At 40.6% G+C, this 15,166-nt stretch overlaps 2 protein-coding genes across 2 annotated transcripts; one reads left to right on the plus strand and one right to left on the minus strand.

Annotated features, from left to right (window-relative positions):
* Nucleotides 1-3,285: 3,285 nt before the first annotated feature.
* On the plus strand, nt 3,286-7,334 carry nfkbiab (nuclear factor of kappa light polypeptide gene enhancer in B-cells inhibitor, alpha b). The gene is made up of 6 exons (XM_050061373.1): nt 3,286-3,612; nt 4,944-5,049; nt 5,217-5,427; nt 6,174-6,262; nt 6,398-6,658; nt 6,753-7,334. Exons 1-6 carry the CDS (start codon nt 3,359-3,361, stop codon nt 6,786-6,788), a joined length of 957 nt encoding a protein of 318 aa, XP_049917330.1. The 5' UTR covers nt 3,286-3,358; the 3' UTR covers nt 6,789-7,334.
* A 2,236-nt stretch (nt 7,335-9,570) lies between these two features.
* On the minus strand, nt 9,571-15,110 carry psma6a (proteasome 20S subunit alpha 6a). The gene is made up of 7 exons (XM_050061374.1): nt 14,926-15,110; nt 14,167-14,261; nt 13,917-13,998; nt 13,069-13,224; nt 12,220-12,398; nt 11,061-11,155; nt 9,571-10,515 (listed from the first exon to the last, which is right to left on the minus strand). The coding sequence occupies exons 1-7, from the start codon at nt 14,999-15,001 to the stop codon at nt 10,458-10,460; spliced, it is 741 nt and encodes a 246-aa protein (XP_049917331.1). The 5' UTR covers nt 15,002-15,110; the 3' UTR covers nt 9,571-10,457.
* Between the last annotated feature and the right edge of the window lie 56 nt (nt 15,111-15,166).

The raw sequence follows: 15,166 nt of genomic DNA on the forward strand, positions 1-15,166 counted from the left end.
ATACTGTATCTCACTTTTTATTGCATACACCAAGTGAAACTATTTCAGCCTCGACTCACACACACACTTCACAGTATAGTGAGCTGGATGAACTGACACTGTAGTGCAAAACTGGATGCCAGGAACTGTTAGTGTTTGCCCATTTTGCCAATGTTATTTCATCACTTACACTCCTCTTTTCATGTTTTCACTTGTGCGATCAGTGTTTTAGTTTTACTCTTACTGCGAGAAACACTGAGGTGACACATTAGGATGCCAAGAAAAATATTTGGCTTTAATTCTGCTCTTTTCCTGCTTTGTACCTTATTACAGTAAAAGCTAAAACAAAAAGATTTAAAAATCCAATATGGAGAACATTCTTTATCAAAATAAAACACACACATGCATGATTACACATACAGCACATACTGTACATAAAATCAAATGTATCAAATGTACAGATAGAAAAGTTTTACAGCCAGTTTAAAGTATTTTTTTCACAAGGGCACAGGGAAATATACTGCAGCTCGTTAAACAGTGACAATGTGTTAAATTAATTGACACTTAGATAAATATTTTTTCTCCAAATCCCAGAACAATCATAAAGGTAAGGTTTATCACAGATTATGCAATCTCAGTTTCCTTTCCCAGGTTTTCCAGTCAGAGTGCACTCCAGTCATAAATAGGCAATCAGCAAAGTGTTGATGACTCGGGTTTCATTTTTGAAAAGTCCAGAAAAGTTAGCAGGGAGACACCCCAGAAAAACACTGATTACACAGAAAAAAGTCCAGGATCGTTTCTGATTTTTGAAAGTATAATTACTTCCTTCCACATCTAAGGCTGCCAGTACAATATTTAGCTATATGTTCCATGTATTAGAATTTTGTTCCTGTACTGTTTTAAGCATCTGTTGTTTCAGACTTTCGTGTCAGTTACCGTAATGATGCCAAGTCGCACTGGTTTCATTTGACTGGTTTCCGGGTCAAAATGATTCAGATCTGCTAACTCCAATCATATCGGCACATCTGCATTTAAACAGAAAAACGTGCCTCGTGCTTCCTGTCAGTGTCCAACACTGTTAGTCCACTTAGATGGCGGATTGCCTCGATTGACCTTTATTAAACAATCTTCACCTCTTTTGTCCTCTGTCTAGATAAGCAGACATGACACAAAAGAAACTCTAAAGTAATTTGAAATCAATATTAATTCACAAATGGAATTTGAATGATGTACAGTGGTGTAGAGATTTGCTAAACTTTGGTAATATACCTGAGATACTAAATTCCCTCAGCCTAAATACATGAAGCTTGGAGCAAATTTGTGTAACTGCTTTGTTTTCCCTTCGTCTCCAGGTCTTCCAGCCTGCTTTGTGCATTCCTTTCCTCCATTCATCTGCCTTATTATGGTTCAAACAGAGGTCTTGTTTTCACTGCGCCTTCAAAGCTGATTGTGATCAGCAGGCCAGATACATAATATGAATTTAGAATGAACCGTGGGTGTGAATGTGGCCTGTGTGGTTTGTTCTCCACAATCTTTCCATTCTTGCTTCAGGAACTGATATACAGTACTGACGCAGAATGCAGTGTTAAACTGGGACATGCAATTGTTGCACAGTGACTTATTCTTAGTTAAAAATTATTCAGCAAGATAAATGCCTAAATCTAGTTAATGCTGCTTGAGATCCTGCACAGAAACTGTTTTCCAGTTGAAACACTCTTCATTTGCATGAATCCTAGTTACTTGCTCACGTGACTTGTAAAAATGTGCTGAGAGCAAAGCCTGAGCTTCCCAGTCTAACTGGTCACACGGTGTGAACAATGGGAGGTAAAACAAGCCTGGAGTTTCCCTCAGGCCTCCAGAACATCACGTTCAACTCGATGTTTGTTTTTAAAGGGATAGGTCACACAGCCTCACAAAGTCTCGCGGCCTTATCGAGGACTTGGAGTCCTTCCATTTTATCTGCAGAGGAACTGAATGAGTGATTTGATACTGGGTTATTAAAGGCACTGCGGCAGAATCAGGGGGAGTTTAATCCTCCACTCAATATAAAATCTGTGGTGGCGTCATTCACTATGTTCAGAAATAGTTGGCAGGATGTTAAGTACAGTTAGAGTGTTAGAAAATGATAATGTTTTTACATAATATCAATTAGTCTATGCATGCACTGAACTGGAAAAAGACATAAGGCACAAATTACTTATTATAGTGTATTGCTTATCATAGCTCCTCTGACATATCTTTAGCAACAAACACATAGTCTTGACCATGTGGTCAACATCCACGGGTCTCAGGGGAAACTCCAGTGCAGGCTTGCTGGTGTGCTCTTGTGTTCATTATATCATTTTCATGCTGTGATAAACAACTGCAGTCACACTGCAATCATACTTGAAGTTTTGGAGGAAACTCCTGTGCACACTGCACACTGCAGCCCCCCACCTGCAGGTCCTCCCACACACTCATACTCTGAGGGGCTGCTGAGCAACATTTCCTTTCGTTTAAGTGATTCAGCAGGGGCATGCTAAAGACCGTGCATCTTAAGGACTTTCCATGCAACTGTCCTTGACTAACAGAAAGTCTTTAATGTGATAAAACATGTGCAGCCATACAAGGGTGTAGGTTTAGTTTCAACACTGGGGGAGACACATGTGAAATGGGGGGTTTGGGGGGGTGCTCCACCACAAATCTTTAAGCATCAAACACTTTCTGTTGAATTTTTATGCAGCAGTCTGTGCCTTTTCTGCATCAGTTTATGTTGTAAATGCCCATGTTCTACACATTGAGGGGGATGTGTCTACACCTACCTAACCTTATGATACATAGAAGCCTTTGCTTCAAGTTACTATGACCTCTGCTTCCCTTCTGTTAGAGTAAACATTAGATTTCTTGAAGCAGAGATGTGGTTTTAAGGCTGTTTTTGTCCAAATACTTTTGGCCAGGTTGATTTAAAAGTGCATATTTTTTTATGAAATATTATACTTTGCATAATAACTGAGAAGAGTGTTTTCAAAGTAACTGCTGATTTCAATTTTTAGGCGTGGACAGAAAAAAAATGCATATTTGTTGGGGACATGTGTCATTAAAAGAGTCCAAATACTTAAATACTGCAGAAATGTATATTTTAAGTGCAGCAAATGCAGTGTGCAAAATGACTTTGCTCTCTTGGTGACAAACTGAGGAGTGTATTTATATGCGTCTGAATAGAAATCCCCTTGGAGCCAGCAATCTGTATGCTGTGTTATTCTGAGTGACAGTTTTCTGGAAATCCCCCACCTAGTTGTTAGCTCCGCCCCGCCGCAGCCACACAGAGGGCATTAACAGACTGCTGCACAACTCTGCCAGTAGACAACCAAGTGCACCTCGTACTGAATAACAAACCATTATGGACCTCCACCGGACCAGTATATTGAATCAAATGGATTACAACCGGGAGTCTAAAGAAGGGAAGCCGGCTCAGTCGACAGAGGAGCGGCTCGACAGCGGTTTGGATTCGCTGAAGGAGGAGGAGTACCAGGCTGTGGCGGCCGAGATCCGTCGGCTCCAGGTGGAATGTGAGCCGCCGCAGCACAAACACGCTCCCGCTGTAACCGGAGAGCTGCACGAATGGAAAACACAGATCACAGAAGATGGAGACACGTAAGTCGGACCAGGAATAACATTACAGACTTAAACACCGGGATATTTGTGCTTTTTTTCTGAGGTAACGTTATAGCCAGGCTTGCAGTATCGCCTGAGCAGGCCCAGCTCGGGTCCTGGAGGTAATTTGATCCCTTTCCTGTGGGGAATGTCTGCCTCTAGCTTGTCATTACAATGCACAGGCCCGGGCCTAACTCCGTCCAGGTTGGGGCTTATTTTAGCGTTAGGACGTCTGAAAGTACGCGGCTGCAATGTTAACAATACACAGAGCGGGTGTCCGGTTTGATAATGGGTTTAGCTGCGGTCAGACACGGTGGTCTTGGACGTAAACAAAAGGCTATTATCAGGAGGGAATCTACTATGGCCGCGGGTCAGACTGGGAAAGTCCCGGGCGCGCGGCCAAGGAATCCGACCGCCGCGCGCTCCCGTGAAGCGAGAAGGAGGAAAAAACAAGAAAAAGTACCTTAAATTACACAAATGCACATCTGACGGGGCTGAGGGCGAAGCTGGCCCCTGAAGGACGTGTCTGCGGCTTGATGCTATCTTAAAACCAGGGGGAATAACATTAAGTGTCACCCCAAATGTTATTCTTTTAATTAAAATAAGTTATCCCCCAAGAAATAATTTAAACTCAGAACAGTAATGTGGCTGTTCTCATGGCACGTGCATGTATGCTGCGCCATTGCGTCAAAGTTTACAACAACGTGACTTTATTCATCAGAAGTGAGCAGCGGAACTGTCTCATATGAGGCAATGAAGCATGAAATCATGTTACAGTGATTTAACCAATGGTTTAAACAAGGGATATAAGAGCAGTCTCAGTGTGGGGCCTGGGGACGCCTGGGGGCCTCAACAGCCTCTAAATGGGGTCATTTGTTTCATTTGTTGACATTATTTTACTGTAATGGCAGTCTGAAGACATTATCCCTATTACAGCCAGTGTAAAATTGGCTGCTATGTTACGCTTGAATGTTTGGAGGCCTGTGTTGTGTAAAGTTTTTCTTTGACTGATGATTTCTGATGGAAATAAAGTTGATTTTCATTTGAAGCATCTTCTTTTATATATCATCATTGTGTTTTCTCCTGTCGAGGACAGTGGCATAAGTAAAACTACTCCATTTGTCCACTTTTCTAGTAGCTACTCTGCATTTAAAACTTGCTTTAAACTAGCTTTTCACTGTTAAAGTACCAGTATTAGATGTAGATGGAAAAAGCACAATCAGAGATATATGTATTTTAATTTACTTGCTTACAGTATGTTAAAATAGACTTGGTTGTGTTGTTTGCATGTATCATAACAGGTTTTCTACCTTCCCTCTCTGTCTCTATAGGCTGCTCCACCTGGCCATCATCCATGAAGCCAAGGACTACATCAGATCGATGATAGACCTGTCCAAGAACTCAGACTTCCTCAACACACAAAATGACCAGAGACAGGTACTGAAAAGGATTTATAAAAGAATATATTGACAGCTCCCCGGTCTTATTTTTATCATCTTCCCCTCTCCTCTATGTTTGTCTCCAACTCTTCCTGTGAACTTGCTCTATCTAGATGACTTTTTTTAGTAACTCACCTGTCTTCTCCTAACTTCTTCCTCTCCCAGACTCCTCTCCACCTAGCGGTAATAACGAACCAGGCCGACGTGTGCGAGCGCCTCCTGGTAAACGGCTGTGACCCCACACTGGTGGATGACAACGGGGACACACCTCTTCACATCGCCTGTCGCCATGGAAACCTGCTGTGCTTCAGCGTCCTCACACAGAACTGTCAGCCAGAGCATCTACACACGGTGATGGCTGCCTGCAACTACCATGGTAAGAGTGTAGCACGAGAACAGAGTTTCTTTTTTACCTGAACTGATGTGGTTTTGATCTTTTCCTGTTTGGACGAGCTGAGCTTTTACTTTTTATAACACATCTGATAAATGCTTCAGTTTTCATCTTCAAAACTATACTTGTTTACATGTGAGGGAACAAGAATGTTTGTATTCAGCAGTGGTGGACTAAATTATTATGTTTGAACATTATTAGAGTATTATGTTCTGTAGCAGTGGTGGTAATTTCCATTCTGTGGCGGCCCACCCTTGGTGCCTGGAGACAGACGAGACACTGACCAGTCTGCTGCTGGTCTTAAGTACTATTTAAACAGAGGAATGGTGGGCACGAAAAGAGTAATTTCTACTGCCCATTATCCCTGAACACTGTGGTTAGGAGGAAGGAAACATTTAAGCAAGCGAGGGGAATGCCATAGCCATTCATGCCATCACGTCCTGACAAAAACCCATCTATTACATGGCACATAATGTTAGGTGCTAAGGCTCCAAATAGATTTAGACTTGTGCAGACATTTTTAAGCCTGAAGTATGGCATGGTTTACTGGTTTTCAGATTTCTTTGGGGACTAAATTTTTTTAAATATAGTTTTTAAAAAAAAAATTCAAATTAGCATGGCTACATCCAGGCAAATACTGTTGTTAGCTCCTAAACTGTAATTAATTTGGAGCTTTAAAGTGACATATGCTGGTCTGGTGTCAGTTGTTAAAGTCTGATGTTTTCTTGCAGGTCAGAACTGCCTTCACTTGGCCTCAGTTCAGGGTTTCCTGTCATTGGTTGAGAACATGGTGGATCTAGGAGCTGACATCAATGCAAAGGTAAACAGCACACATCATAGCTGTACATGAGAATACATACTTTATACACAGTATAGAATTAATCATTCATTTTAAGACATTTTGAGGACCCACCAGTTGCTAATAAAATCTTGTGGTTCTCTGCCTGCCCTATAGGAGCAGCGTAACGGTCGCAGTGCACTGCACCTGGCCGTGGACCAGCAGAATCTCTCACTGGTCAAACTGCTGCTGAAGAAAGGAGCAGACCCCAACCTCCTGACCTCTGGAGGCCACACTCCCTTCCACCTCACCTACGGTCGCACCAATGACGATATCAGGAAAGAACTGTTCTCGCTGACCAATCCTGACCTGAGGGAGCTGCCTGACAGTGAATCAGACGACAGCGAGGAAGAGGAGGACGAGGAGTCTGATGAGGAGGTGAGTGTGTTGAAAGTGTAGAACTTCCACTGTAACGTCAACGTTTCCTTTCTGGCTGGTGTATAACCGTCTTCTGTCCTCTTTGTGTTTGTAGGTGGGTTATGATGACATTCAGTGGAATGGACATTAGCAGGAAACAAGAGAGGGAGAGAGAGGAAGTTACAGAGGCAGGAGGCTGTGATGATGACGGTGAAGGACAAAAGAAACGGCTCGGCACGTCTACTACTTCCTGCTATGACGTCACATGAGCCCAACAGTGTGGGTGACACGGCGCGGGCGTGGCCGTTGACGAGACAGATGGACAGGCAGCTGCAAAGGAGAATCAGAGACTGATGGTGGAATATAACAATGAGTCCGCTCCAGGCTGCGGGAGAACGGTCACGCTGAGATGTGAATACATGACACATTATGATGGGATGATTTTGCTGTATAAAGAGAGGATTGCTTGTATTCTGTAGACACTGCAAATCATTTGTCACCCAAAAAAAAAACATCCATCCACACTGATGTACCAGCAAACAGCTCTGTTGTATGATATTGTAAATGCTGTGTATACAAAGATGTATTTTTTATGGAAGCTGTGAATGCGTACAGTTGAGCAGGTTGTATATGTGAGACAGCAAACAGTCCAGCACACTCCAGTTAAATTAAAGACACTCATATTTAACAGTAAAAAGCTGTGTGAGTATATTTGTGGGGACTGGGATGGGTGACATGAAGGGGCAACAGATGGCATGTGATTGGAAAATTGCACTCGGTCCTGAATGGAGGCACTATGTTTGGAGAAAAAAAATGCTTTCACACATGTACATTAGATGTAATTTTGGTGATTTCACAAAAAACAAAGATGACACAGAACCCAGCATATAATCAACAGCACCTGACAACATTACAAGGCTGCAATTATAGGAGAAATTGCTGTAACCACGTGTCCTCTGCTGCCGTCAGTATGTCTGTGCTTGTGTAAGTGCCTCCATCAAAGCATGACAGCCAAATTTCAGTTCTGACTGGTCACTTTTTATTTTCATATAATGCATGTCAGTGAGGAAAGGCCTGATAACAACTCGTTTCCACTGAATGAGGAACTAACAGTCAATTGAGCTTGCAACAGTTCCTCCTGCTGCGTTTGTGTGTGTGTGTGTAGACGCAGTATGTGTGGAATGAGGCTGATTGCCCAGTTATCTAAATCAGGAAGTTTTTGGGGAGGGTGAGGCCAAGGAGGAAGGGACAGGAAATTCCCAGGAACAGAACACTCAGCTGTTTGCGACGTTGCTGCTTCTCATTCCTCCAAAGAAGGGAATCTCCGCGGAACAACAGGATGCTTCAGTCAAGCATGGGGCGGCGGGGAGGAAGGGAGTTTTCCTTATTTCCAGTAAATAAATATAAAGCGTGGCTGTAAAATACTTGTGTAATTCTGTGATTGCACTGCAGATCAGGTCAACGTCAATAAGCTTAGTATGCTGGCTTTGCGCACTGGGAATTTAAGCATACAATAGAGACGTAACTTTACAGTAGATGTAAATACAATGGATTGTACAGCTAAATACATATTTGAAATAACTGCGAGCCCATTTTTATTTTTGTCTAAATTCTTGTGTAGACAACACAAATACATTTTCCCAATTTAACAGATATTTATAGCGGTAGACCAGTGATTCTCTACTTAAGGCCCTGTCGGCTGGCCCCTTGAACATTTTCTAATTCAAAATGAAAATAAACTAACACTGGTTGTTTATTTGTACTTAGAAAAAAACGTGCCAGGGGCGATGTCTGGACTAAGCCCTGGATGTCCTCAAATCCCAGAAACCCCCTGCATACAGTAAACATCAAAAAGTTGAAAACAGGCAATTCATCTGTTACATATGCTGATAAATATGATAAAAGTCTGTGTATTAACTGGCCCTTGGCTTCCTGTCATTTTGCAAAAGTGGTCCCCTGGCAAAGCTAAGTATCCCTTTGTACACTGTTCATGACTATTGAAGTAAAGCATATTAAAGGAGCTGTATATGTGAACTCTCTGGGGGTTTCCAACATATGTTGTACATCATAAGTCCTTTTACATCCAAATATGACACCAGCAGTACAACTATTACTATCTCAGCTCGTATAAATGTACTCATAAACTTTGTATAAATAGCACCTTTCAAGAGCAGAAGTGCTTCACAAATTACAAAATGTAAATAAAAATGTATTTATATTGACATTCCCTATGAAATACATAACAGTAAGCTGTATTATGCAAACATCTCATGGAAACAGGCACCTTATTACACAATTTTATGTGATGGTCACATGTCTGATTAATTATGGAGGACAAAAATGACTTAAGTATTATTAAATAAATGGCATTAATAAATACAGTCTGTATTTATTAATGCTATTTATTTATTACTGTATTTATTTTCGTATTTACTTATGTCTGTATTACAGACATAAGTAAATACGAAAATAAATTAAAGAACACATAAATGCTGAACTAAATACAGGAATAACGACATAAATGCATAGGTTTGGACTTCCTACATCAACATACAGACAGAAATATAGATATAATTATACAAAAATGTAGAAATAAATTAGATATTTACTTATTTATATCCTGTTTATCAGTTTATTTCCATATTTATTGCATTTATTTTTTATTTCTGTATTTTTATTTATTCCTGTTCTTACATATGCAACTATTTATTTGTGTTTTCTAAATTAATTTATTCTGTATTTATTTATACATTTATTTTTGTACTGATTTATTCCTGTATTTATAATCCTTTATTTATTTACATAATAATTCATTTATTTATTGATGCTTGTCAGTTTTCATCCTCCATATATCATCACCTGCTTAAACTTGACATACAACTCGTGGAGGTAATATGCACATGCAAAGACAAGGAAACAGGGAAGCGTAAGTGTTCGATAAAAAGTGTTGTGTTTAATAGAAGTGCAGTACTGTACAGCAATGTCAGCAGAGGGGATGAAGATCAAGACAGAAGGGCGAGAATGAAATAATCAGTGACTTCCCGTTGACGTTGACCTGAGCAGACCTTAACAGGGGTGTGACAATGATGACTGTCGTAATGGGAGAATTCCCACAGCTGTTCCCTGGGTTATCACAAAGTACATCAGAGCAAAAACATCACTGTGGAACTAGAGACAGCGGAGAGGGGAGACTTTAAAGCAGATTTAAAAAATAAGAGATACACGTCGTGGCAGCCCTGAGTAAAGATTGGTGACTCCAGAAGCTACAGGACCACCAGGTAGAGGTATTAAGAGGTATTGTGCTGTAGTCCGTAGTGTTACCACACCCCTGTCTTCCAATCTACTCACGTCACACTCATCAACTGAAGTCATTTAGGGCTAAGCTCCACTGAGAGAGAAGAGCATATCAGACTGATGTGTCATGGTGGACTGATTTGAATGTCCAGCATCTTTCCAGGCTGTGTGACATTTGGCAGCTGCCTGCAGTGAGGATGTCTCAGTGTGGCTAGAGGGAAAATGCAGGAGGGGTCGACATGTGGATAACATTGTGTCCAGTCATGACCAGAAGGGATGGAGGAGGGGCAAATGCCAGTGTAGATGGGTAACTACCCACCTGGTAAGAAGGGCCATATTGTTCTTTACTGTTCATCTTTGTGTTCATCTCTACCTCGCTGTGTAGTGCCACCTCCTCTGAACAAGATGATACCAACTCCTCCTTTATCTTCTCTCTAGGCGAGACCTTTGTGTGGAGGAGTCGGGGTTTTCTGGTGTTACGGTTCATCCTTTTCAGAATCGGCAGCAAAATGGTTGCCAACTTTCCTCACTCTCTCTCAGACAAAGCCACCAGGTGGACATCAATCTCAGACTCTGACAGAATCCTGGAACACAAACACAAGTAAACGGTCGTCATTTTTGTTCTGCCAGGCTTTGTAAGCCCTGCGCATACACACACACACACACACACGTCGAGAACACACTGAACCTTGTAAGCCCTTACTTTGATCTTATCCCTGGTTTTAGTTTTTGGGAATTTCCATTACGACACCCGTCTGTTTTTATCTATTCTTAAAAATAACTCTGATTCATTATCGACAAAGCCAGCACATTACCATGTTTTAGTAATTTAGTGTGTTTTGTGTCAGCACAAAGATGCATGACTGAAATGCAGGAGCAATGGTGTCTGTTAAGTGCGGCACGTTTAGCTGAACAGCAAATACTAATTTTCTTTTTTTTTTGTTGTTGGTAAAATGTGTCCAAGGCGGTTGACTAAATCTGTTTGCCTTTTCCAGCAATGCCCTGCTTCACTTTTATTCCCGAAAACCCATTCACAGCAGCAGCTGGGCAGTGAAAAAAGTTCTTAATTATCTGTGGCTAGTATAATAATTCCTATTCATGGATCTCTTTGTGTCAGGAAAATACTCACTTGAATTTAGGTTCTTTTGTAGTAATAACTCCCACCTCCAGCTCTGAGGGCTTGAAGTCGATGGACAGAACGGTTGACAGACATGAGATAGCCGTCTGGTTTAAGTAGAGAGGGAGTTGTTGAGCAGCATGAAAGGAAGGAGAGGAGAGGTAAGGAAATCAAACATTGCATCTAAGAAATAGATGCCTTTGGAAACAGGACCTCACAGTGTCAAATAATCTTGAATTATATATATATATATATATATATATATACACATATTTTTTTTTTTTTTGGTAATTGATTAGCTGGTCTAAGTAATTTTTTATGTAAAAAAGTCAAAGTTCTCTGATTCCAGCTTCTTAAGTGTGAATATTTTCTGGTTTATTTACTCCTCTATGACAGGAAACTGATTTGGTTTGGGTTGTGGACAAAACAAAACATTTGAGGACAACATTTTGGGGTTTGAGGAAACACTGATTGGCATGTTTCACCATTTTCTGACATCTTACAAACCAAAAGACTAAAGAGGAACAGCTGTGTTTTAACATCTTTTGACATTTTAACAGAAGTATTTTCTAAAAAACAATAAATATAACCACGGCACATATGCCTGTCCGCACGCTCTCCTTAACCACCAACAAACACTGACTGAGGAAAGGTCATTGCAAAATGTGGATGTGACATTACATGTCAATCTATGTGACATACTCCACTTTGATTTGGTTGCTTTGGCTACTAAGCAAGGGGAGTGCATTAATATCTGAACAATGTAAACTGATATTTTGAAACAGAATATCTAAAAATTAAACTATCAGTTCTAATGACAACAATATCAGCATTCATGTTGTGCCTGATTTGTATAACTCCATCCATAGCTCACATATTGAATCATTGACAGCAGAAACCCCTTCAGTAAAACATTCTAGTATAGTGACACAGTTGTGAAAGTCCCTGACATTTTCTGACACCCAAAGAACTCCCTGGCTCTCCTTGGCTGAGAAATTCCAAAACAGTTGCATGACATTCCAGAAACCTGAATATACCAGGGTCCAATAATAAGCATGGAAAAAGTAAACAGTGTGTGTGTATATATATATATATATATATATATATATATACACACAGTGTGTGTGTGTGTGTGTGTGTGTGTGTGTGTGTGTGTGTGTGTGTGCATTACCTCTATGGTCTGCTCAAAGGTCCAATCCAGTTTCTTCTTGACTTTCTTCTCCAGGAAGCTTGTGGCCTCAGTCTGTTTGACTCCGGCTGCTGTGGCCTTAAAGCCACAGTAATAGCCGGCTGGGTCACATTTATACAGCTGCGGACCCAACTCTTCATCCATTCCAATCACTATCATACCTAGAGGAAGGAGGCAAGGCAGAGGGAAATTAAGACATGGCAGAAGACGCAATGCCATCTATTTCAAGATCTGATTTATTATACATTGATTTAAAAATTATACTTTACTTTTGTCAAGAAATTTGGAGTCATTGTTAGATTTAAAGTGGCTTTTAATTGCCTTGTGCAAGAACTTGAGGACTAGACCATTATCAGTTTTCAAAGGTGTAAACTGGAGCTGCAAAGTGGGGCATTTTTAGAATTTCACCTTAGGGTGGCCTTAGCCTCCCAAACAAGCTAACACAAAGCTAAAAAAAAACTGTTAATGCTGGAAATGGACAGAAAGACTGCACTTTACTAGGGGACTCTAACAGTTGGAGAAGCAAGTCTTGAGGGAGGAACAGTTAACAGTATTGTTTATTTATTCATGTGCAACTAATAGGTATAGCCACACATTGGGATGCAGTAATCAGGTCATATCTCTGTGCACAATAAAGTATAGTCCCTTGAAACATCAACATCCGAACATCCTTTAGTCTGCTATGCCCTGCTGAGGGTGTGGATGAAGTGGATGACAATAAGTGCTTTCAAATATTTCTAGCAGGTCAAGTTTGGTTAAAACTCTATAGAACATAAACAATCATTAAGGATGTGTTTTTTGTACACAAAAACACATGTGCACACTACTCACAGCAGCCAAGTGGCCTCATCTCAGCATTCTGTGTGTAGACTTGGGAGATGTCTGCAATACGTTTGCACAACATGTCCACAGGGATCTCATAACCATACTTATACATCCAGTTGGCTGCTTCATACCGTGCTCTCTGCACCTGAGACCTGCTATCAGCTGGAGGGAGAGAGGAAGAGGTAGAAAAAGCATTTCACACAGATGAATCTGAGACTGGACAAATACATGAATGAACTAACATAGTAACTTATTTTTTTCATTATAGTGAAAGAAAATGATAAGCTTCAGGTAGACTCTGAGCTGCTCTAGCCAGCTTTGGAATACTGAAAATGTATATGAGATGCAGCTTATCATTTTGGTTTTCTGTTTTGCTAGCAACAATGGATTTGCGTCATGTCTTATAGCTTTTTAAAAACTGGGTAGGTGGTCTTTCTGACTAGTTCAATGGTGTTCATTATGTCTTTAGTTTCTGATAATGACTTTAGTTGTTCTTTTATCTCAGACATGTTAGGATGTTACATACCTTGACATGCTTCGGCGGAAACTTCCGCTTTCCTCTGAAGTGTCCCTGTCAGAAGTGTTCCACTTCTGAGGAAGGTGGAAGTTTCCCCCGAAACATGTCAAGGTATGTAACATCCTAACATGTCTGAGATAAAAGAACAACTAAAGTCATGGTCTTTCTAACTATTATTATGTAATGTTCTGCTGCAACTAGAGCTAGCATTTGACAGATATTGCACTCTCTTGTTTTTTCTCCAGCTCTGCAGTAACAGTCAGTAATTTTGACAATTATTTTTACAGAAACATTTCAAATTTCTGGGTATTCACTACATGGGCAAGATGTTGCTTACCAGTCATGCCGGTCATAACACAGCCAATGTTCTCTGTAATTCTGTACAGATGTGTGACTGTCGCGGCATCCAACAGCTTGTCCTGAGTAAAACACGAGACGAGGACATTACCAACAGAGAGATATACACCACATACTCCTCCAGCAATGCAACAACCATAATGACAGCTGTGGAATCTGACCACATGCTTTGTAAAGACACAGAAACACAAACTTCTGTGTGTGTTTATAATGTGTCAGTGTATACTGACCGGGACTTTCTTTTGTGTGACGACCACAACACAGTCCTTCCCTCTGACCGCTACAGAGGTCAGCCCTCCCTGGTTGATGGCTTTGAAGGCATACTCTGACGACAGACACAAGGGAACATGTTGATGAGCTACAAGTGTTCAGACTTTTCACCACTGTTGGCAAACTTTAAAAAATAAAAATAAGGAACCAACCGAATAAGTTGTATTACTTTTTTACTCTATATATACTCTATATACTCTTTTACTCTATTTAAATAGATCTGTATCTTTGAAACATTTTAGTATTTTAGTGTCACCGTTTTTTGTTTTAAGGTTTGAAACTGGTCTGCAGCTAACATTTAATACATAATAATAATATAATGGCTCGTTAAAGAAAATGGCTGATAAAAAAAGTGAGAATAAGGGTGAGCAGTGTGCTACAGCAGCTAAGTACCAAATTTATTTAACCCCTAATAAAGATATGTATCACAACATTGCCTTATGATAGCATTGCACAGCTAAATTAAGCTAGCTACGAAGCTAGCACAAATATAACAAAACGAACCGTCTCGTCAATTTATTACTGTACGCCTATAAAAATTATATACCAAACATTAATTGCAGTCATTATGACTCTACCCTGCTGCACTAAAATAATTTCTTTTCTAAATGCCACTGAACTATGAATGGGCTAGATAGAAGCTACTAGCTAATGTTAGCCTGTTAGCTAGTAGTGATGACAGAGCAGGTTGAGTGTTGTTCATTTCTTTCACGACTTACCGACTTGGTAGAGTCTTCCCTCCGGAGAGAAGATGGTGATATGACGGTCAAACCCTGCACTTGACCCCCGAGACATGACGGCTGGAAATAACCAATATAAACAGTTTTAGACTGAAATTGAAACTAAACTCAGAGACAACAGAGCCAAAACATGGCAAACATCTACACCGGATGTGATCTGTCCGATTGGCGGCTTCAATATCCGGGTCAGCTTTGTAGTTCACCTTTGTCACACTGCAAC

Source organism: Epinephelus moara, chromosome 14 (assembly GCF_006386435.1).
Source record: "Epinephelus moara isolate mb chromosome 14, YSFRI_EMoa_1.0, whole genome shotgun sequence".
Taxonomy (NCBI): Eukaryota; Metazoa; Chordata; class Actinopteri; order Perciformes; family Serranidae; genus Epinephelus; species Epinephelus moara.

Coding starts and splice junctions, on each gene's coding strand:
- nfkbiab (XM_050061373.1), top strand. CDS start 3,359: ATGGACCTCCACCGGACCAGTATATTGAATCAAATGGATTACAACCGG. Junction 6,263..6,397: donor GAGCTGACATCAATGCAAAG/GTAAACAGCACA, acceptor CCTGCCCTATAG/GAGCAGCGTAACGGTCGCAG. Junction 6,659..6,752: donor ACGAGGAGTCTGATGAGGAG/GTGAGTGTGTTG, acceptor TTGTGTTTGTAG/GTGGGTTATGATGACATTCA.
- psma6a (XM_050061374.1), bottom strand. CDS start 15,001: ATGTCTCGGGGGTCAAGTGCAGGGTTTGACCGTCATATCACCATCTTC. Junction 13,999..14,166: donor TCACACAAAAGAAAGTCCCG/GTCAGTATACAC, acceptor TGTTTTACTCAG/GACAAGCTGTTGGATGCCGC. Junction 10,516..11,060: donor ACAAAAGAACCTAAATTCAA/GTGAGTATTTTC, acceptor TTTGTGTTCCAG/GATTCTGTCAGAGTCTGAGA.